The sequence below is a fragment of the Aulonocara stuartgranti genome (assembly GCF_965226115.1).
Source record: "Aulonocara stuartgranti genome assembly, chromosome: 1".
Lineage (NCBI taxonomy): Eukaryota > Metazoa > Chordata > Actinopteri > Cichliformes > Cichlidae > Aulonocara > Aulonocara stuartgranti.
In genome coordinates, this window is record NC_138939.1 from 19,995,432 (window position 1) to 20,018,423 (window position 22,992).

General features: G+C 39.6%; 1 protein-coding gene across 4 annotated transcripts in view; it reads right to left on the reverse strand.

The window, feature by feature from the left end:
• Positions 1-937: 937 nt before the first annotated feature.
• cpne7 (copine VII) overlaps positions 938-22,992 on the reverse strand; it is a 35,970-nt gene continuing 13,915 nt past the window's right edge. For all 4 annotated transcript variants that reach the window (XM_082527182.1, XM_082527183.1, XM_082527185.1 and 1 more), the window contains 11 exons: positions 20,097-20,180; positions 19,912-20,001; positions 19,592-19,690; positions 19,298-19,384; positions 18,946-19,005; positions 18,202-18,335; positions 11,002-11,056; positions 8,070-8,121; positions 7,582-7,715; positions 6,492-6,728; positions 938-5,442 (listed from right to left, as the gene is read on the reverse strand). In XM_082527182.1, coding sequence (XP_082383308.1) covers positions 5,290-5,442; positions 6,492-6,728; positions 7,582-7,715; positions 8,070-8,121; positions 11,002-11,056; positions 18,202-18,335; positions 18,946-19,005; positions 19,298-19,384; positions 19,592-19,690; positions 19,912-20,001; positions 20,097-20,180 — 1,185 coding nt within the window. In that variant the 3' untranslated portion in view covers positions 938-5,289. The remainder of the gene's footprint in view (positions 5,443-6,491; positions 6,729-7,581; positions 7,716-8,069; positions 8,122-11,001; positions 11,057-18,201; positions 18,336-18,945; positions 19,006-19,297; positions 19,385-19,591; positions 19,691-19,911; positions 20,002-20,096; positions 20,181-22,992) is intronic.

Here is a 22,992-nt window from a genome sequence, read left to right on the forward strand (position 1 = left end):
TTCCTCATTATAGGCAACCAGCCACTGAGAATAAAACCAACCAATGAGTCCTCCTCCTGTCCTTACTTCTTTTGCAGCACCTCCAGATAGACCTCCAAGTAATACCAGGGCGAGGGAAGCCCAGCTGAGTTTAAAGGCATTAAAAGTAATGTGATAACATGGAGGCAATGAGCTGCTTTCACTAAACAACAGCACCTTGTCCCAGGGTGCAAGCCTGTTGTTGATTTTATTGCCAGTGAATGTTAAGCGATGGTGAGTGTTCTTTAATTGTGGCCATAAATCAGTCAACCAGGCACAAAAAGGGCTGCAGAAGAGAGCCCGACAGCGAGAGAAGCAAAAGCCGTCTATACTGGACTCAGAGCCCACCTGAGGCTCAAAGCCATCCTGGACATTTAGTGGCCTTGATAAAAACAGTTTTCATCACAATCAAACCCCTCCTTCGTTCATAAAACATGTGCAGATGACCTCCTGCCAGAGTCCTCGCCACATCCTGCATCTTTGTCCCTGAATCTGACAAAAATGAAGGTCTACGTCTCCCCACAAGTAGGTGTCACCATGGAAACAACCGTTATTCAGTGCTCTCAACAATAGCCGTTAAATGAAAGGAGCTGTCTGATGGAATTAAAGAGTAGGCTTAGTCCCTCTTTCCATGCAAGGTACTCACAGCATCGGCAAACCACACAAAGCAAATGTGTAGCTGATAGCCTAACCTACTTTTTACCAAGCACATCAGTATCGCTTTTTCTTTTCATCCTGCTTGTGTGGCAGCGTGAGGCGAGGAAATGTTTTGTGAGATGATCACTGGAATATATGAGTAGGATCAGAAGAAGCTAGATGACAAAAGAAACAGATTAATGCTGATTCGAGATTTGAATCATTCAGTAATTAATCGTTTATTTAATTACAATAAACCCCAGAGACATTTTCACTTAAATGATGAGATTTATTTACCTAACTGCAAGACAAAGAGCATAAACTACAGGAACAGAGGTTTGTGCAAATGCAGGCTTGCATATTAGCATATCATAAAATCTAAAGGAATGACTGTACAGCACAGCGTAACAATAAAAGTATGCATGCAATAAATCCCTTTTTTCCCTTTAAAGAAATCAAATATTTACTAATGATGCATGGGATCCTTGTTGGCCACGGGGCCGGCAGTTACACCAGGTTCATATTACAGTTATGGACTGTAAACCCTACTCTGCTGAGCAGGGGAAAGAGAGAGAGAAAGAGAGAGAGTGCATGGGAAATTTCCGATACAACGAGGAGGTGTAAAACCTATGACTTGTTAATTTTGTCTGACAATAGTGCAAGAATAGATAAGGGAGAATAAGTAGCTCAGTGAATTCCTCACAGCTTTTTTTTTTTTCCCAATCTGCAGAGCAAGATGGGTACATGCACTGTGGTCTTACTGCTTTAGTTAACTCTTGATTGCACCATTATGGTGCAGTAGATAAATTCTCATTAGAATAAGAATGCCGTTTATTTTATTTTAAAAAAAAATCGAATTAAGTTTGTTGAGCCTTGATGATGCCTGGGTTCAGGGCAGTTCTTGCAAACAAGCGCACAATTATTATTTCAGCATTCCATATTTGAATCATTGTAGTTAAAAGGAAATGGAAACAGAATAGGATCTTTAATTGATTTGAGTAAAGATTTTGAAGATTTGTTTGCGGAAAATCTGGTGAAGCATAGAAGACCCATCCATCACTGCTGTACAACCATCAAACACCCCTTGTAATTTAGATAAGCCATGAAGCATTGTTGATGATAAAAGCAAACTAAAGTTGCTTATAAGGGATAACGTTTAGCCTGAATTCTGTGGTTAATTACTGATCATTTTTAAAATCCCATCCCATGCAAATGTTAAAGGTATAAGGGAATGAACCATTTGAGCCGGAGCAGCTCATAACCTGAGGCAGAGTCGCGTAGAGTGAGATACTGTAAGTTACAGGGGACAAAAAGCGTATTGCCACGTTAAGGCACAAATCACAGAATGAACATGGATGTCTTCTAGTTATTAATAAGGGAGCTGGTTTGCCCTCAAGGAACAGAAATACTAGTTGATATCTGCACTTCCTGCCATATTTCATTAGAATAAGTGGCAGCTAAAGGATTATGATAAAGTACAAAGCTTGCTTCATTGACAAAATCTCTTAAAAAATGCTTTTTGTTACAGTAATTATCCAAGAATGGCAACATTTTCTGTGCTGTAAATCGTTCACAGGAGAATAATAAGGACTGTATTAAGATGCATGAACAGCAAAACAATTATTCATCATGCAGGAAAGTCAAAACTTCTGAATAACCAGCCAAAATCTTCAGATGCTGATTATTCCAGCCGAGAATTTCCTCATTTTTGCATTTATTCCTACCCCGCTGTAAACTGGTAACATGGCTCTACGCTTCAGCTGTGAGACGCAATTCCCTCCAGGATTATTTACATTCGAGTAACCGAGTACGGCTCTGAATCAAGGCCTGCTGAATCAATAGGTCTCATCCTGTGATCCACAGTGACAGAAGAATCCTCAATAGCTGATCATCAAAGTTCAAAAAGCAGCTGACAGCAGAGGTAGCTGTGTTTAGGTGCTTTCATGGGAAGTCAATAATCTGTGTCTGGGGAAGGGTGGTTAAACTCTAGAGGACAAATCAAAGTCTGACTAGTATTTGTAGTTTGGAGTGGATATGTGCATGATGGAGTAGCTGTAAAGACTTAATTTGCTTCCTGTACATTTATTGGCAGTGACAGAGTGGTTTCTTTCCAAGTGCATTTGTCACCATTCAGAATCATTCACAGTGCAAATGCACCATTGTAGATAAATATACGAAGTACAGGGTCAAATAAAGAAGAGCCAAACCGTGTTAGAGTATAATTTGCACATTATCCAGCTTGACAGTCATGGAGCGCTCATGTTATTTATTATTACTGAAACTCACTACTGTATGATCACGTTTTTAAGCAATGGTCATCAGATGATTAATGAGGAATTTAACACTTTCTGTGGGGCTTAAACTTGTAATTATTAACACTGTCATTAAAGCAAACCTTGCATATGCAACTGAATACCAAAGGAGAACACAATACTAAGAAAAATATAGGATTTCTTTAGTCCAGGGAGAGATTTCATTCAAAACGTAAAAATCTTTTGAATGAGTGTTGATCAGTAAAAATGTAATGCTGAGGTGAAATCTGCATTCTTGGAAATAGTTACTTGATTAGGCAAAAGTTTTTGTTGTCAAGGTTATTTGTACACTTGAAAATTAATTAAATGCCAAGAGGACGCCTTTTGAAGGACTATCTGGTGCTGTTGACTTTTTGCACACTCGTTGAAAAATAATTGCCGGTAGCTTAAACACACAGTCTCTCTTTTCTTCTTTAGATTGCAATATCCACACAGGTATTCACAGAACAATAATAATATATATATTTTTTTTAAAAACAGCAACTTGTTTTTCTGCTGCAAAGCGTTTCAGTTTAGAGACTGTGCTTTAAGCACTGTAGCATTAGTAATAAGGGTAAAACATGACAGCTTTTTCTGACTGACACGGGTTACGGGCTACACTCTGAACAATATGAAGACAATCTGACAAAGCTCAGGCAGGATAAATAAAAATGAAGGTTACGTATTTTATATACTGAACATTGTGAAGCTCAATAGAACAGCAAAATCAAAGGTCTCCATCCAGTAAACGGGAAACCTTCAGGCAAGAGTTAGATGGAAGTGAAATAAAGAACAGTTTATCATGGATCGACGTTTTTCTTTTTTATTATTATGAAACGCTGAAGAAAATGGAAATTTGGTGACCAGTCATACTATTGTTTTAGATTTTGATCTATGTGATGTAAATGTAATGGATATATTAAGTTGTGCATAACAGCGCTAATGGTTCACTTGTGCTTTCATTTCTTGTCTTTCTCACCCATTAAATCTATCATCAAACATCAAGTAGAATTATATTTCATATAAAAGGCAGCACAAAAAAGGAACGGAAATATATCTATAAAAAGAAGTCACTGCAGAAAGTACAACCTGCATGGTTTAGAGATGACAACAAACAAAGATGGACAATTCAGAGGGAAAGGATTCACCCGACAAAAAGCATGACTTTCACAGCTTACATCGTAGCCACTAGACAAGAGACCAAAAATAGGGCGCAGTCATCGATTAGCTCTTTGAGAGTATGTTACTCGAGCTTTGCTCACGGATACCCGCAGAAAAGGCAGCGCCTTACAACCTTTCGCTACTACACAACCACCCAAACACATCTTCCGTTCCTGTCTTGCTCTGTCTTTTCGGCTCCCTGTTACAACTGAAAAAGCACACCAAGAGCTGAAGCTGTAGCAAATATTGCAGATTGCTGAAGTTATTATGTCGCTTGCAGTTTCACAGAAGTTCAAGATGAACAAGTCTGGCATGAGAGCGCTCAACAAAGATATTTCCATTGCTGCTGTTTTTTCATCAGGTTTTCTTGGGAAATGGTTCAGAGCTGTTATTTAGACGCTTATTTTACACAGGATACATACATTTGGCAACCTGTACAGTCCAACTGTCAATCACACATGGCACTAATTGTTTTTGTTTGCCAAGAAGTAGTAGTGCCAGTTCTTGCATTTGCAATGAGGGCTGCTCTTGATTTGTTGATTATGGTTGCTGCCTTTTGGAAGAAAAAAAAAAGCTTTTAAGCCTTAGCAACCGTTTTCATTTATTCCAATGTCAGGTCATGGGTTGTTTGGCCAATTCTGCAGACAGATTTTGATTTGCAGGGCAAATTGTTTATTTGTTATTAACTATTTTAAACCATCCACACGTCCATACTTAAGTTAAAACAATCAAATTGCGATGAAATCATCTGGTATAGTACCTCTCCAAAACAATATCTGAACACACTGTATGTATAAGGGGAAAAAGCTGAACTTCATGGGCAACAAAGAATATTAAGCCTGCCGCGATCAGTAGATCGTCACTAAGGGATTTGTCTGCATGCATAAAAATCATGGGGGGAAAAAATCCTCCAGGACTCCTGATGCTGAAACAGCTGGATGGTCGATTTGCACAGTCAGAGACGAGTGCTCAATCCGCACTGAGCGCAGAAATATAACCCACAATCTCTGTAGTACCGTCCTTGTGTAAACACTTTGCTTGTTTTGAAAAATGAAATACACGAGCGACAACACATTTAGAAGGTTTTTTTCTCCAGTTTATGTCCAAAGTGAGACAAGCATCCTTCTCAGTTTGCCAGACTGATGCTGTGGTCAAAGCTTGGTCGCGGGAACAGGGTGTGCAGTTATTCTGTTGGAGTGGTGGCAACTGGGCTGAGGATGGGAGTCGGTAAGTCCCTCATAGGACTCATAGGAGAGATGGCCTTGTGGCTGAAGTACTCTACTACTTGGCTGGGCACCTCTGCCAGAACACATTTGGCCAGGGCGGCAGGTGATGCCTGCAACAAAGTTAGAGAACAGCTGGAGTTGTTAAGACAATTGTTAAATATTGTTTTAATCTGTGATAAGGAACATAAAGGTTATAAGGTTTCTCATCTACATCTAGAGCCTCTGGTGGCAATAATGATGTTCTTTGTTTCAGACAAATTTTTAAAAGTACGTCAGAGTAAGACCTCTATTAGATGGCACCTGTTGTGTGCATTACTCTGTACAAAGTCTGTTCTGTCTCACTCCCAGGAGTTACATCAACCAAAATAATAAGTCCTGCAGTGTTTGTTTTACTGTATTGCCACTGATTTATTCGTGTTTTTCTTACTATTAAGGGGCAATCTACAGTTGCACAGTAGCATAAAGTTATACATATACATTACAGGAACATAAATGTGGCAACATATCTTATAATTCATTTTCAACTTAAGTGACTTGCATGAACTGATAGTTTCAGACTGAAACACTAACCTAATATGCAGTAAGTAAATTAAAATGAATCTGATTCATCAGAAGTGGCCAGAACAGCTTTAGGTCTTCTTGCATTGACTGTCCGAATCTCTGTAATTCCAGCAAAGCAATGAACAACATTACTTTGAAATGTGTTCACTGATATGGCGTTTTGATGGTTGTGGCTGAATTGGCTGATGTGTACTATCAGATGAATGCAGAGTCAGGAAAAGATTTTATTTAGTTTATGCATTAACTCGTTATTCCGTGTATTCTGTGCATATTTTCAGAAAATAGGCAGACATGAACAAGGATCTATAACAGACGGTGCAATTATACATCGGAAAAATTACTAATTGGATGTAACAACATTAAGAAACCGTTCTCGTGTGTGCACATTTCTGGATTTCCTCCAGTCCATGATGGCCATCTGTAGCAGTTGAAAAACCAGCAAAAGCTGCCTGTTTATTCTTTTAAATGACAAGGGCTTAATAAAATTATAATAATTATTATTTTTGAGAGCATCCCATGCTAAGCAGTCACACAGAGCAGGATTGAAAGGAATCCTGAACAAGTCAACAAAAGCAGAGAGATGGAGAGAAGGACTGACCGTTTTGAAGTCTCTGAAGGGCACAAACTGCACAATGTCTCTGAGGACCGGCTCGCCCTTCGGTGAGCGTAGGACTCCATCGTCTCCATCCAAAATTTGCATGTCTGTGAAGTCGGCATTGCCCACACCAACAATGATTATGGAGAGAGGCTGGTAGGAGGCTCGTACAATGGCTTCACGTGTGTCTGCCATGTCAGTCACTACACCATCCGTGAGGATGAGCAGGATGTGGTATCGCTGGAAGAAGATAAAACCTTTCACTGTGAATTAATCCATGCTAACGTTAACCCATTTCAACCGCAACATGTGGTTCTAAGCTCAGTGTGCGCTGTCATCTGAAGGAGGCCTTTCATGCTGTTCTGGATCATTTTACAGCCTCTGCTGAGTAGAAAAGATTATGTGTTTGTGTCAGTTAGTCAAAAATGTTACATAGAAAACAACAGAGTCCAAAACAAATAATAAAAAAAAAAGAGCATAAGATAAAGAACAACTAGATCACAAGCAGAGACACCACATCTGTGTCCGTGTGCGCAAAATTAATTTCAAGTGTGTAATTACTTGAGCAGCATGGACCCAGGATATTAACATGGAACAATGTACTGTAAACACTTCGGATTGGTCCAATGAGTCGAAGTTTGTTTGCTGTTACTGTTCAAAAGGCAGACTGACATTTAGGAATAAATTATAATGAAGGTCAGTGCAATCACAGTATGTGTAATAGTTCAGAACACAATGTCTGTGCAGGCGGTGGATCAAAATCCTGAGTCTTTACTCTCAGCATTAGGAAACATGAGCAGCAAGTAACTCTATTAGACACACTTTAACTGCTGTACAAAAAAGGAAATGATATCAAAATATGTTGAATGAAATATTGTCAATACAGCTCTGTATGATTTAAAAAGTACTACTTGTTTTATAATGGGCTCCTACTTCTTTTGGACCAAAGGAAATTACTACTATTAGCAATGCTGTCTTGAGGAATTTCACTGGGAGGCAAAAAGAAACCCCGGGAAAAACAAAAAGGCCGTATAAAATAAAGAACCAAATATTTCTGAGGAAAAAGAAAAAAAGAGTAGAAATGTGCACTCACAGAAGCATCTTTAATGTTGCCGTCACCTGCCGCCACCTTGGCTAGCCTGTTAATGATCGGAGCAACGTTGGTAGGGCCGTACAACTGGATCTTAGGAAGGCAGTTCTGGTATGCCTCAACCACTCCTTGGATCTCTGATCAAAGCAAGAGCGGATTGAAGAAAACATCATCACAGGTACCTACACCTGTCAGTTAACAAGTCCAGGCTGAAGTGTACAGTCAGATGACTCATTTGCTGAATACTAACAAACTTGGCCTGAATTATTTTTGTTGTTGTTTTTCACAATTTGAAGACGGACACTTTAGGTTTCAACCAATCAGTTATGAAATCCATGAATATTATCACATTAAAACACTAACTTTTAAGTAAGTACAAAATTACAGAGAGACAGAAATGGTTGCACCTAATTAGTTTGTGTTATTTTACCGGTGGTGTAGATGCTGTTTCTACTACTATCAGTGGAGGTAAACAAAGCCCTTCAACCTACCTTCACATTCATCATCCTCTGGGTTGAAATTAATGGCAAAGTCATGGGACACCTGTGAGTGGGGAACGAGAGGAGAAAGTGTGAAAGGCTTCCAATTTAGGATTTGGTGAAGAAATCGAACCTTTTTTTACTTCCATGTTTTGTTTTTTACTGCAATTCTGTTAAAAAATGTTAGGTGAATACAAACGTTTGATCTAAATAGAATCAAAAAGAGCAGTTGACCAAAACTGAAGACAAGTTTTCTGTGTGCTCATGTTATTCCAGTAAAAATTACAGTTTTTCAAATGGACCAACTGGCTGACTGGACTGGACTGGACTGGGAAACACACATTTGGCTTAGAAAATTACAAGATAACGAACTGATTGAAACTAAGCAGTTAAATACCCGGGACGACAATGATGATGATAAGAAACAGGTGAGTACATGGCTGAACTAAATCTAACTAATGACACAGGAAGTGAAACAAAACATAATGCACACAGTAAAACAGGAAACACATGGAAAAGTCATATAAGGTAAACACAAGACAGCAGGATAATAAGACACAGGGTAAATATAATAGTGACTCACATCGCGTGGTTGTCCAACAAGAGGATTAGATTTTGGGGTTTTTTTTTTAACTAATCAAGGGGAAATACTGCATTTCCTAAGATTAGTCAAAGGCAAACTAGATCAGATCAGGTGGTAAACAGACAACAACATCAAGAGTTGTGATTAAAATGTTCATCAAATATTGCCGAAATTTGACACGTATTGTTTTTTTAACGAGGCTTGCGTATGTCCCATAATGGTGCAGTCTATCTATGCTATTTGTATACATATCCCGAACCAATTATTCGTCACACTATACAGTAATGAGCATAAAGCATGTATTACGTGCTTAATATCTGTTTTTTTTAAAACAGGCTTTGCACCCACTCTTCTTTTAAATGTTTTTTTCCCTGCAATCCAAATGTCAGATACATTTTGTTTATCTCAAAGCTGTTTAATTGGCAAAAATAAAATCCCCCTCTCAATCCATCCTCTCACAAGAAACTGTTTTTTTTTCCCACAGGCACCAACTGTCAGCCAGATCAGTGACAACTGACTCTTCTCCAGCTGGCTACTTTTTTTTAACGTCACTTTTGTAAATCACGTCTATAACGTGATTTACAGCCTGAAGTGAGTCACAGTGTAGAGTGTTTAACAACAGACTTTCTCACATGACGCAGCAGTACAACACCCAAGTGTAACATTAATGACATTATAATGTCTAATAATGCTATTAACAGCCGTCTCCCTTTTAAATGGTCCATTTGTGTGCTTCTGATTGTGCCTCTGGTTCACATATAGCTTTCAGAGACACTTAGATGGAACAGAGCATTTTTAGGCACTGGTAATATTATTAGTTTCATTTGAGCTATTCCAACTGTTGTATGACAGTCAGACATTAATATTACAATCTTAAAGAAACTGTAGTGTTCGTAACATTTTTTTTGTTCCTTTGATCGTATAAAATACTGCACTAGTTGTTGTGAATGTGCCTCTGTGGTCAGGAGATTATTTGCATGAATATGTGCCACACTCACTCCTGAGCAGTTTGCATTCAGCAGGTGGCTCTAATGGCAGTCACAATCAAGCTAAAAATCAAGGATACTTTCCGGCCACCTGGGAAGCACATAAGAGGTCACTTGGAAGAAAACAACTGGCCCAAGACCAGATGCAAATGAAGATCGTGGTTGTTTGAAAGGCAAACCAAGGAGATGTACGTGCAAAAACAATCCTAATTTCATTATTGACTAAACCTTTGGAAGTTTTTTTTCTTCTGTATTTAAGATTTAAATAACACACATTTAATCACGAGTATCAGCAGTTACAGCCAAGAAAGGCTTCATAGTAAAATGAAAAAGGTCAAAGATTTTGCAATGAAATGTGTAGAAATAATACAACTCAACTACTTGTTACTTGTTTTGTATTATTTGTGCTGTGTTAGAAAAAATTATTTATTCTTTTTTTATTCATTAATTCCCACAGCTCATACTGTATGTGATAAATCTTTAGCATTAAATTAACATCTTTAATACTTATGCATAATGCATAATAAATGGTACCGCGGTCAGAAGAGCCCTCGCACTTCTGGCACCTAGTACAGTCCCTAACCTATGAGTCCACAGATGCACTTTATGATTTATCGAATAGCTTAATTTAGAATCACCTGCGCCACCAGCGACAATAGATCAACAGGACACGGTTTAAATAAAATTGGCTCCTGTGAGGAAATCACTGCTATGGCAAATTCAGAAATTAATAGTTTGCATTATTGAGCTGCAAAGCTGAGCATGATTGAAATGATAATTATGAGTGTTTCCTACTGAAGAATAGCACATTACAATCTTACATTAAACACAGGCCCTTCTGGTCTGATAGACTATGTGAGGATGGTGTTTCGTCCGTGTGTGTCCGTGTGTGTGTGTGTGTGTGTGTGTGTGTGTGTGTGTGTGTGTGTGTGCTCACTGTTCACATGACAGACATCTCCCAGGGGCTCTATTCAGAATCACCGAGGGCTTTCGGTTCCCAAAGTCTAATTTGCTTAAACAAATGCTCTCACACTCATGAATTCTTATGTAAATTGAGGATCAACACTCTGGGGCTTCTGTGTCATTGTAACGTGATATTTTCTCGAGACAAGTGGATATTTTAAGACGAGGGGCTTATGAATAAAAATACCCTCGGTAATTAGTTTTAAATGTGAAATTTTGAATGACAAATTGTGTCCTGGAACAGGTCATGAAAATTGGCTCACGTAACGTCAAATCCCAGATTAGTGGAAAATACCTGGTTTCGGTAAGAGCACACTTCTATACAGCACACATCATTATCACTGGAAGAAGCACAGTGTTTAGAACAGAGGAGTAAAAAGGGAGAACAGAGATGCACACAAAAAATACTCACCTCATAATTTGGAGGGATTCTGGCGCCGAACCCCAAAGCTGAAAATCGCTTGTCACTGAAACGATAAGCAAATTAATCAGTTACAAATTAAAGCAACTGCATTTTAATCTGTGGTTGCCTTTTGATTGCAATCTGGAAAATATTGATGGCTTATCCATCTGTTTGTATTTCTGAGGGCATACCTCATGCTTGTTTGCATTTTAGAACGTGTTAAAAGCTTGAATTACAATTTGAAATCTGTCCCACAGTCAGTGCAGACAGCATTTGCACCTGTTCACAGAGCTTCTAACGATTTTTAGCCTCTTCATTTTTCACTGTACCATTTAGATGGGAAGATATTACTTCAAAAGTCTGTTAAGCTGGATTCGCTGCCTCCAGTCAGAGGCCAGGGTGCACAGTTTGTATGAATAACAAGATAGTACACTCCAGATAAAGTGTATTATATTTGCCCACTACAATTTTATTTGCGTGTCTGAATTCTAAGTATGGATATCCTTTATGAAATGAAAAAGCAACGTCCTGTTCAGCTTTAAAGTAAACTTGAACCTGACCCTGAACCCCACACCTTCTCAGCTGTAGACAGCAAGTGTTTGCAGCACACTAATGGGATTCAGTGCCTGTAACTCCACTGCACAGCAATGCTGGAAAGTTACTCACAGTTACACAGTACCTGTGTGGAATATCTTCCTCTAGCATTCACTCAGACATTCAAACATGAAATGCACAACAAATGCACACTACCTACAATACAAGACATGATTTTTATATCTTCATGACATATCTTACAGCTCAGCTTTGTTCTCGTTGTCCTGTTTCCATTTTTGCTCTTTTGATTTGATCTGTTTTGAAAGCCATGGGTTTAACCAGGCGGGATAGGAGCAAAAGACACATTTGGGTTGCATTATGGAAACTGAAGGATATTGTTTTGGTCACTCACTTTCTGTTACACCCCATTAGAGCATCCTGTTCATTAGCTTTATTGAAAAAAAAAACTACTGTATATGCAGTATACAAATACATACAGTAATGCCTGTAAAGTAATCTAATGTATTCCGGCAAACAAAAAGTATTTACAGTAATATTTTGGGAATTTCTGGGCATTTAGAGTAAGCACTGGAGCTGTCACGACTTGTTTTCAGTCACATCAGGGACTCTTTGCCTACAGACAGCTTTGTCTAATGGCCGCTTCTGTTATCAGGACATTTATCGATTTCATGCCTTCATCACTGACAAGCCAACCCAGCTCCGTGCAATCGCAAACAACATCTTCAGCTCTTGGTTTGGGGTTGAACAAACATTTTGAGATCATGTCTTTTATTCATTTATTCAGGACATGGTGTGGGTGCCTCAGAGGGTGGCCAGCAAACTGCACAGTGTTAGGAAGTTGTGTTATTTGGTGCATGGACAAGTGTTGATTGGAGAGCTGTTTATCCACTTATAGTGGCTAATGTGGCTTTGAGGCAGCTTTTCAGAGCTATCAGAAGTGTTCAATTAACTCTGGTGTTTGTGGACTTACATAAACACTGGCACAGAGATGATTTTCACACTTTCAGAGGGAGCAATAACTCTTAACTGCCTGATAACTATTGAAAGAACTAACTTCGGCTTGACAAGTTTTAGTTGTACTGCAATTAGTAATAGCTGTACCAGGATTGTTATTTTACTACCACAGAAATGACTGGTTATAAGGGCCTGAGCAGTAACAGTGGGAAGGCCCCATTGTATTTGCGCCATTTGTTATTATTTATGAAGTAATGAAGCCTAAAAGTACTCAAAATTAGCACATGTGTAAAGTCTGGTGAAAAGTTACATATTTTATGGTTTCAAAATAGTTTTGCTCTATAGCGCCACCTAACACATCTTTAATGAAGTACTACCAAGACATAGTTCGAGCTACTTGAATGAAGTTTGTTACACACGAGTGGGGTCCACTCATGGAAACCCAACAGGAAGTCCACCAGGCCTTATACTTTTTTGAACTTTTGACTTTGTCCAAACAACTTCCTCTTTGGCCAGTTTAAACTTCAGATGTTGCCTATATTAAAGTGTGGCGCTTTTGATTGTTGTTGAAGGGCATGTTGGTGAATTCCAATAATTTGCCATGAAATTTTGATTGTACTATTCCTCTCAGGCTGATTGCATTCACCTTAAAACCAATGTGGTGATGCATGCCATGGTGCCATGCCTATTCTGCATGAAAGAGGAAATTGTTGTTGAAGTGCTTGGCAAGCTTGAAAAGTCAAGAAATTTGCCCCACTTCTCAAGCCTAATGACAGCTTTCTTGTTTTTTTTGGGGGGGGGGGGCTCTGATCACTGAATGTGGTAAAACGGCTCCACAGCACCACCTACAACATTTCAAAAAATCATCCCCTGCACTGCATTTCATCTATCTGTCTGAAATTTGGCAGCCTCGTGCAGTGTCCTGAGATCTCTTGGAACCATAACCAAAATCCAACAGGAACTCAGCCATTTTGGATTTAAAGTGTAATTTCAGTGCAATTTATTTATTTATTTATTTTGCCATTTTCAGGCCTTTTACATTAAAAAAATCCTGCTAAAGATATTTTCAGACATGATCTTTGGTGAGTCCAATCTAAAGACCTTAGTAACATTAAATTGCAAAGCTTTTGAATTTTCGTAAAAGGTCATGTCTGTTGTGACCAGAGATGGGCAGTAGCGCGTTACTTGTAACACGTTACTGTAATCTGATTACTTTTTAAAGTAACGAGTAAAGTACGTGCATGTGCTACGATGTAATGGGAAATTCACCGAGAAACGCGCAGATTCTTTCACTGACCGCTGCGGCACACCTGCACCAGGGCAAACCTCCGCCTACCCCACTCCTGCTTTACAGGTGAAAATAGAGCAAAATGACCGCTAGTCTTTGACTTTATTTATTTTCTGCTGTGTTTCACTTGCATCTATTTGAAAGAGTGAGTGTAAACACAAAAAATATTTTATTTTATGTGCTGGAATGTGCAGAAAATAGGTTTAAATGTTAAACAAATTTCTTCCAGTCAGAGAATGTTGCATATAATAAAATTTTTACTTGATGCATAAAGTTAAAAGATTAAAACTGATAAAACAAGTTTTTAAAAAAAAGAGACTTTTCCATTTGATTACATTTTGTATGATGGATTATGTAGAAAAAGCAGAATTGGGCTGAAAGATCTATCGCTTTATCACCTATTCAGGTTGTAAATCGTGTTTTTAAAAAGTAACTAAGTAACTAAGTAATTAATTACTTTTGAAAATAAGTAATCAGTAAAGTAATGGGATTACTTTTTTGGGGAAGTAATCAGTAATTAGTTACTGATTACTTTTTTCAAGTAACTTGACCAACACTGGTTGTGACTCGCCAAATGTATTCGCCACAGGAAACACCAGAAACTCAGTTGTACATTGTCCAGTCTCTTCCAAACTTGACGTTTGATGGGACTCTGGAGACATCTATGTGCCTATATTACGCTGCACTTATGGCGCCGCCAAGTGGCAACAGGAAATACGCGGTGTGTGATAACTGGCAGTTCCACGCATGATATACATAAAATAGTTAATGGGTATTATGCATCTCCAAGGTACTCATTATTGTTGTTGTTACAATCTAAGGACTTTGCCATAATCTGGGACTATAATAAATTATCAGCTTGTAGTTTCAAGGCATCACTGATTATGGCTCACAAGGCAAACAGGTGCCCGTGTAACATTAATGTATTCTTATTTTTGAATACGTGTTCCAGCTAATTCGCTAAAATACTCCAGTAACAGTGCTCCACTGACATTTATAGACTTCCTGTTCAATAGATTGGGCAAGTGATACCACAGTATGAAAGCAGCTCTAATATCCCCTTCAACAATTAAATGTTTTCAACTGAAGTTAAATCCATTTTCATCGAGGAAAAAAAAACAGCCTTCCTTTCCAACTGAATACAGGCTTTACTCCCACGATTTTGACCTTTCAAACACATCGAGGCATTCTGTATCAATGCAAGATAATAGGAAAGAAAAAATGTTTTGGGTTTTGTATTGGTTTTTACCAGCTTTGCCAGTGTAAAGAAAGAGCTTTAATGAAAATATTTTAATGTGGAAGCAGTTATTCAAGCTGAGCCAATTTTGCTTTGGCGTGTATTCTGTTCCTGTTATTGTTTACATAGAAAACTGATTATCCTGGCCCCGGGACTGTTGTGATAACACAGCAAATACATTTCATGAAACTTATTAAATATGATATGACATAGGATCGGCCCAGACGAGAGAACAGAGGAGACTGGCCACAAGTCATTTTCATCATATGAATTTTGCCCAAAGTCCACGGAGGTCACAGTTTTCTCCTCTTCATCAGCACACGTGAGGAGCCACAGGGCGATGTGCCCGGTGTAATAGCCCTCTCAGCAAGGTAAACGAGCCTCTACCCACACAGACAAAAGCTAGTCACTCCAGCTCTGTAATGCACTCCTCTGCACGGACTCTAAAATCCCACATCACCTATATTCACTAAAGGCTAAAAGGTTTGCTTGCCCACATTTTACACCTCAATAACAATTCCAAGGGAAGGGCTGCCTACACTTGCAGCCGCTGTTGGCCCAGAGACATGTTTCCATGTATGATGCTGGTGTGCATCAGTGTAAACATGGATGCAATAAAGCCACAAAGATGAACTGAAAATTCACAGGCAGGATTTCAGTGTCTCCGGCGCTATCGCTTGCATGCTATAATTAGCCAGACAGTGCTCCTGATATTCAATAGGAGGATCTGCATAAATCAGGAGTTGGGGTGTTAATCCTCATCTGGCTTGCTTTTGACAGATGAGAGGGTCTTTCTCCAAAACAGATAATATCACAAATTATTTTTCATTAATTAGCAAATACCTGCAAGTATCCTAAAGATATTTTTTTACACATCGATACTGTAATATTTGTGCTCTGTTGGCCAATCATTAAAAATACATGTGACTGAAGTCAAACATTATAACTACAGTACATCAGCCAGTATTTACAGTAAGAGGAATCCTCAGAGGAAAACAGGCTTCATGCTGCACCACCTCTGTCTTTACATCAGATTCTACACCATGCTGTTATTTCTCCAGCCATAATGCCTCCCACTTCTTTTTGAAGTGCCTGCTATCCTGGTGTCAGCCCCTATCTCAGCATGTGTTCGTCTGTATCAGGGTAATGAGCCTGTGCGAGCTAAGAAGGAGGACCAATCGCTGCAACAGATGCTGAGAAGAAACTGTATCAGTCAGCTATCCACAGGAGAAGCAGCCACATGCAGCTTCCTATGAGAGCAAAGAAACTATGACAGACATGTAAAACAGCACGACAGCAAGAAGCGCCACATACTCGCAGGTAGAGTTAGGCTACTACCTGTGACACGCAAGACTAAAAATATTTAGCAGCTACGCGGCAGGAAATGAAAGTTACATAAGAATGATTATGATTTGATCAACATGGCAGGAACAACATAGCACTGTATAGAAAATAATGAAATAACAGAAGGTACACACGGAGATGTCTTTAGTTTTTCGTTTTTTTGATAAAAGTTTTCTTGGCTGCACATCCATGATGACAATCTCCTGTTCCATAACATCTTAAAATGTGAACTTGCTGCCATGTTCCAGAAACCAGTCTGAGCTAATCTGAGCTTTGTGACATTGTGTTTTATCCTCAGAAGATGGGTACACTGTGGTCATAAAGGGATGGACATGGTCAGCTATAGTACTCGGGTGGTGCTCAGTTGGGACTAAGAGGCCCAAAGTGTGCTGAGAAAATATCCCCCAAACCATTACACCCCCACCAGGAGCTTGAAATGTTGGCACAAGGCAGGATGGGTCCATGCTTTCATGTTGTTTACATCAAATTCTGACTCTGCCATCTGAATGTTGCATTAAAAATAGAGACTCGTCAGACCAGGCAACATTTCTCCAGTCTTCTATTATCCAATTTTGTGCAAATTGTAGCCTCAGTTTCCTGTTCTTTGAGACACGAGTGGTACCTGGTGTCCTGTTTGAAGGGTTCCTGTTGCATTCCTATCAGCTGGAAGCACTCTGGCTATTCATCAATAAAGCATTTTCACCCAGAGAACTGCCCTTGACTGGATATTTTGGACCATTCAAATTCCAATAAATCAGTATTTTCTTAAATACTCAACAGCAACAAACATGCCAGGTTTAGAGTCACTTCCTCACTTCCCACTTCCCCATTTTAATGTTTGGTTAGAATTTCAGCAGCTTGTCTTGACCACATCTATATACTTGAATGAGGTGCTACCATGTGATTGGCTAATTAGATATTCGCATTGCCAGAACAAGTGTGCCTAAACTGGGTGCCAGTTTAGTTTACAGGGTGCTCAGGCTAAATCCAATGGCCCGGGTTCAACTCTAACCCAAACACTTTAGTCTCACTTCATTTTATTTATTTTTCAATCTACGACGCCTGAATGGATTCGAAAGAAATCCCCATATTTGATAATTACTCTCTGTCCATCAAAATCTGATGTCTGCAAGATTTAAATGCCGGTGGCTGACAGGGTGAAAAAGGTCAGAATGTCACCTATCTCGCACACAGGCAGAGGGAAGAAAACTAATGTTTACTTTGAAATTGCCTGATGTAAAATGACCGTAAAGGAGTACATCCACAAAACTGCATAAGTGTCCTTGACTGCTGCCACCAAGACCCATCTTCAAGCCCCAGATTAGCCTCATGCATAAATAATCCCAGCAGAGGCAAAAATTTACTTGCTCTAGTTTTTCCAGGTACAAACAGTTTTCTCATCTATAAGAAGATTAAAATGTATTTACTATCGTGAACGACGGTGTTTAAGCTGCAAGTTACCGCTGACTTTTTTCTTAAAACTGCAACCCGTCTGTTAGAGAAAATTAAAAGTGCCAAATTCATTTCAATGAAGGAATAAATGCGAGGGAAAGGAGCCGGTGGTCAATAGCTCGGTTCCCATAGTGTCACAAAAAACTGGCGAGCAAAGCTATAATGACCTGCAGGGTTCTCTGCCCTTCTGTTTCAACACTGCACTGTTTCCATTACAGTCCTAATGCTGTGGATCAGATGGAGTGGCTCCTTTCACTGGCAGAGATTCCACTGAAATGGCATGTGAGGAGCACTCTGCAGCTCTGCTTCACAACAGGAGACAGTGACAGTCCCTGTAGGCCACAAAAAGCCTTTTCTGAGAAACAAAAGATTGACAAACCTGTCATAGTCTTGACAGATCTCCCCCACAGCTATCAGAGCCTTTAGGTACTCGTTGGGCTGGTAAGGGTTGATGTAGTGCAAGGAGCAGCTGTTCCTGGGGTCTCCATTGGAGGCTGTGAAGTCAATGGCAACCTGGTGGGAAGAGAAAGAAATTGCAAAGTGTGCAACATGAACAGTTCATCAGAATCAGTTAAGCTTTTCTTTTGGCACTTGACTTCCTGCAAAGACTTTTACTTGGTTGCTTGAATGCTTATTATATTCCGAGCCATTATGAGTGAGGGAGCCTGAAATAAACCTAATGGCAGTATAAATTACATGATCAGAGGTAAGAACTTGCTTCTTTTTTTTACGCCCACATAGACTGAAGCAGCATCACCTCCCATACACAGTAGATCCAAGCAGCTAGCTATTTCAACAAGGGAGGACTGCATCTACCACAGCAGTCCTCATGATTAACATGCATTGCTTCTCTGATCCAGCCAGAAAGCGAGAATGTGCACTACAGAGGGCAAACCAAAGGGCAAGAGTTACAGAACATTTGAATTTATTTCATGAAACTGCCTCCAAGAAAGCTATGTGTGCACAAACAAAAAGGTCAGGAAAGAAGGAAACATACCAAAGTCTTCATCGAGTAGCAACATGATCGGTGTGCCGAGCACAATATGTAAGTCATGAAACTAGGCTGCAGTTAACAGCATTCAGTGACAGCGAAGCGTCATTAAAGACAGTCGGTTTAATTTACCGTAAAGTGAATTTGGCATCCTCCCATGATGTAGTCTAAGAAGGAGTAGACTCTGTGAAGCTGCGAGGCAGAAAAACACAAATCTTTCAGGCAAAACCGCAGAAGTTATGATGTCACCAGGTCATTAAAGCACACCAAATCTGTTCGCTATAAAGGTAAGAAAAAAATGTTGTGCTGTATGCTGAAAATGTAGTGGAGACTAAAAATGCTCTGGAAAGTCTTCCCTTTATAAAACAATAACAGAAACAGCAGCAGTGTCTATACCGCTTTGTAAACTGAGACAATGAAACACTGACTGATTCTCTCTAGGGTGTTGCTTCTTCTGAAGCATGTTTCTGCAGGAGTTTCCTACCTTGAGGTCAGTGAGAATGACAACTCCTGAATTTTTATAGTTTCTCTTCTTCTGTTTGTACTTAGGATTCATACAGTCCCACGACACCTTGAACAAAAGCAAGTGAAAGACAAAGAACAAAAGCAACAACTTGTGGCATTTTGAACATATCAAAGCAGCCTGACATTGTTTTTTCCTTCCATGTGTGCTGGATTTCAGCAGAGAAAAATCAGAGGCACACTGGGAAAGGATAAAATTGTTACACAGCTGTCTCTCCCCTCCCCTCCGCTCTGCTCCACCTCTCCATTCACTGACCTTATTTCCACTGGAAATTTTCTGCATTTCCCTGAAACTGGCGTAGAATTCGCCAATGAAGTCATGCTTCCCCCTGGAGTCATGATCCCACACTAGGCACTGTGGCGCACACACACATACAGACATTGTTTACTACTTTTGACATACAACAACTCATTCATATATCCCAGGTATACTCATAGAAAATCCATATACAAATCAAAGTGATGTATTTTCAGTGTTCTGCCCTGTTTGCTGACCCCAGCTGAATCACGCTGGTCATGCAGTTTCTGACTCACTGACTGTGGTTTTTGCAGTCACAGTTCTAAAACGTTCCCTACCTTGAGCTTCCGGTCTTCATCGCAGCTGCACAGGGATATGAGTGACACTTTGAAGGGCTCCCACACTGGATTCAGGTTGTTTTTAATCACCTGTTAGAGAACAAGTACAATAACAACAGAAGTAAAGTGTTAGAAACACATTAAAAGCTGTCGATGAAACCGGGGTGGGAATGTGGTAAGGTTACCTCAGTTCTGTAAACAAGTTGCTCGGTTTCATCGTCATTGATTCGATAGATTTCCAAAAATGGGTCCGACTTGCTGAAGAGATCCTGCAGAAACAGAGAAGACAAAACTGACTAACCCACTAGATCTGGAGGTGAGAAACAACCAGTTTCAGGAAAGATTTTTCTTCCTTTACTTGCTGTAAATCAGAAAAGGAAAAGTCTATAAAACTAGTATTTCTCTGGTTTTCTTTTTTAGCTTTATTCATTCATGGACTCTCGCAGAGGTCAATGTCTGTTAGATCAAAAGATATGAAATATCACATTTAACAGAAAGGATTTGGTTTAATTCAATTTGCAGTCTCTTCAAGCGTTTGCTAGCGTTTACAATGAAGCTGTGACGATTTCCACCCAGGCTTGGGTGCTTGTGATATCTCAGTATGCTTTTAGTATTTGTCCAGGTGATTTGTACAAATGTCTGCAGACACTAATTCATCGTTTGCTGATTGCAGGAGGAATAATTGTCAGGTAACTGTCTGCATGATTAAAGGACAGGAAGACGCAGCGTGGTGGAATTTTTGAATAAGACATCATTGAGGAAAGGGTTGATCTTTTATAAGCTTCTAAGTCATGCCATAGATTTTTCACTCAAGTATTGACATTTTCCTTCAGCAAATAGCTTGTACATGCTACGGCTGAAGTTCATTAGCAAAGTATTTGCGCTTTCCTTTGCGTGTTGCAACTTGTGCAAAGTGCATTTTAAACAGCCCCGGCGATCGGCTGTAATGAACACGATGAATTCAGATCAACTCACTAGTGTTTGTGTCCATTTTCAGTGTTAGTAAATGCCCCAATTAACTGAAAACACGTGGAACATTTTGCATCTTTTATAGTTATTTGTGGTAGCCTTGAATCATCCCCTGAGTCTCAAGTTCAGGCGTCTGAGAGCAGAGGCAACACTGATTATTGAGGTCAATTGATTCTTCTGGGAGGAAAACAAATAATTACTGTGTGTGCGTCTGCGTGTCTGTGTCGTTCTGTGTGCCTGTGTCGGCTGAGTGGGTGAGGGGGAGTTTTGTGTACAGCGAATGAGACGGTTAAAGATGCATTTCCCGCTACATTAGCCAGATACATCTCCTGAGGGATAGGAGCAAAAAAAAAAAAAAAAAGAGCTGTAAGATCCTTACTTTGTTGCCATGACAACCACTAGCCAGTGGCATCAGTAGCATGGACTCATGAGGCAAACATGTCAAAATTCAATTTCAGGTTTACAATAACTGTAATGTTTATCATTAGCAGTTACCACCATCTATCATGCCTCCTAATTAATCCTTCTGCTCAGCAACGTGAACGGGCTGACATTCAGTATTTACAGCAGGTTGAGGGGATGCAACTGATGAGCAGCTCATTAGAAAGAGTCATGCTTCAGTCATCATCTGTTGTCCTTGTTAGATAATTTGCTATATGCAAGCTGCCTGTCACAGCTAATTTATTTTGTTAAAAAACTACTTAAGAAGACATCCTGTCACTTGTAGCAGGAGGGCACTAAGACCCAGGCACAATTCAGGGGCCCAAGGTGAGAGCACCTGACCCTTTGAGAGGCTCATTAGGTGGGTTAGTTTTATTCCTGCTGTTTTACCTTTATTAGCTTGTTTCAGCTGGGATTATTTTACCGTAGGGATGTATGTGTAACCTGGGGTGCTGGGGCGTGAATGTAATAATAATTAGTATATAAGTAGTTTCGTTTTTTTGAACTTTCATCACGATCCTGGACCAGTGGTAGTCTCAAGGTGCAGTGAAGGTTGCCCAAAGTGTTCACTTTTAATCATTTTATTTCTCGTTCTCGGTAAACTCTAGCGCAGTGCTAATAAACAGCTTCTATTTGTATTTAGTGCTGTGGCTCCTACTGTGGGAGGTTATTGTTTTCTGTTAATATTTTATGTTTATGGTGGTACTGGTATTACTTTAGGTATTTTATGCTGGAAGTTGTGGGTTTACTTTGAGTGGAGTGTGGGTCATTCAGTCCAAGTACACTCCCAGCGTATCAGTTTGCTGATTGTCACACCAACATAGCGAGACTCCTTAACTTCTGACGTTTTGTTTTTTTTATAGGCTTGATTAAACGAGCTGTAGTTACCCAGCTTGAAATAAAAACCTTTGTTACAGCATCTTGACCCATACTGATTGTTGGTTTTCTTATTGAGTCTCAACAGTGCAATTTATTCAAGTGCTCCACACTGATAAGCTGTGATAAGTTTATGGAAGTTTAAAAATCAGGGCATTCATGAGGTTCTTTTGGAGGATGCCCAGAATCTGTTTGTAGTGCCTGCATAACCTACAATATGTTGGATTACATGTGGTTAGGGACATGACTCCACATGTAAATATAAATATTACAAGTTTGCTTCTGCCACAGTTTTTGCTCTTGCCTTTCTGTGTTCACTGTTTTTCTCCTGTCATCCCAGCTGGTAGCTGTACATAGCTGCCCATCCCTGAGCCTGGTCTCTTCCTGCTAATAGCAGGAAGGGGTTTTCTTTCCAATATTTGCTTTGCAATCTTTACAGTTGCGAAGAAAATGGTTAAATGTATACATTGTGCTGATTGGGGTATCTACAGTTTCATGAATGGGAAAATTGTCTTATTAATATAAAGAAGGTTTCCAGTCGTAACTTCTTTTCTTTTTTTCTATCTAATAAAAAACACCACAATTTCAAAATAGACAACACCTCTCCTGCAGCTCTACATTGAGCATCCCCAATGAGTATCACTTAAAAAAAACATCTCTCGGGTGAAAGCCTTGAACCTATTGCACCACAACAACACTATCCTGATCTGCTCTGAAGACAGCTGGCACCGACCAAAGTCTCCATTCTCGTTCTGTCTCTGACTTGAATTACAATATGCTGAAAACTTGCTATGG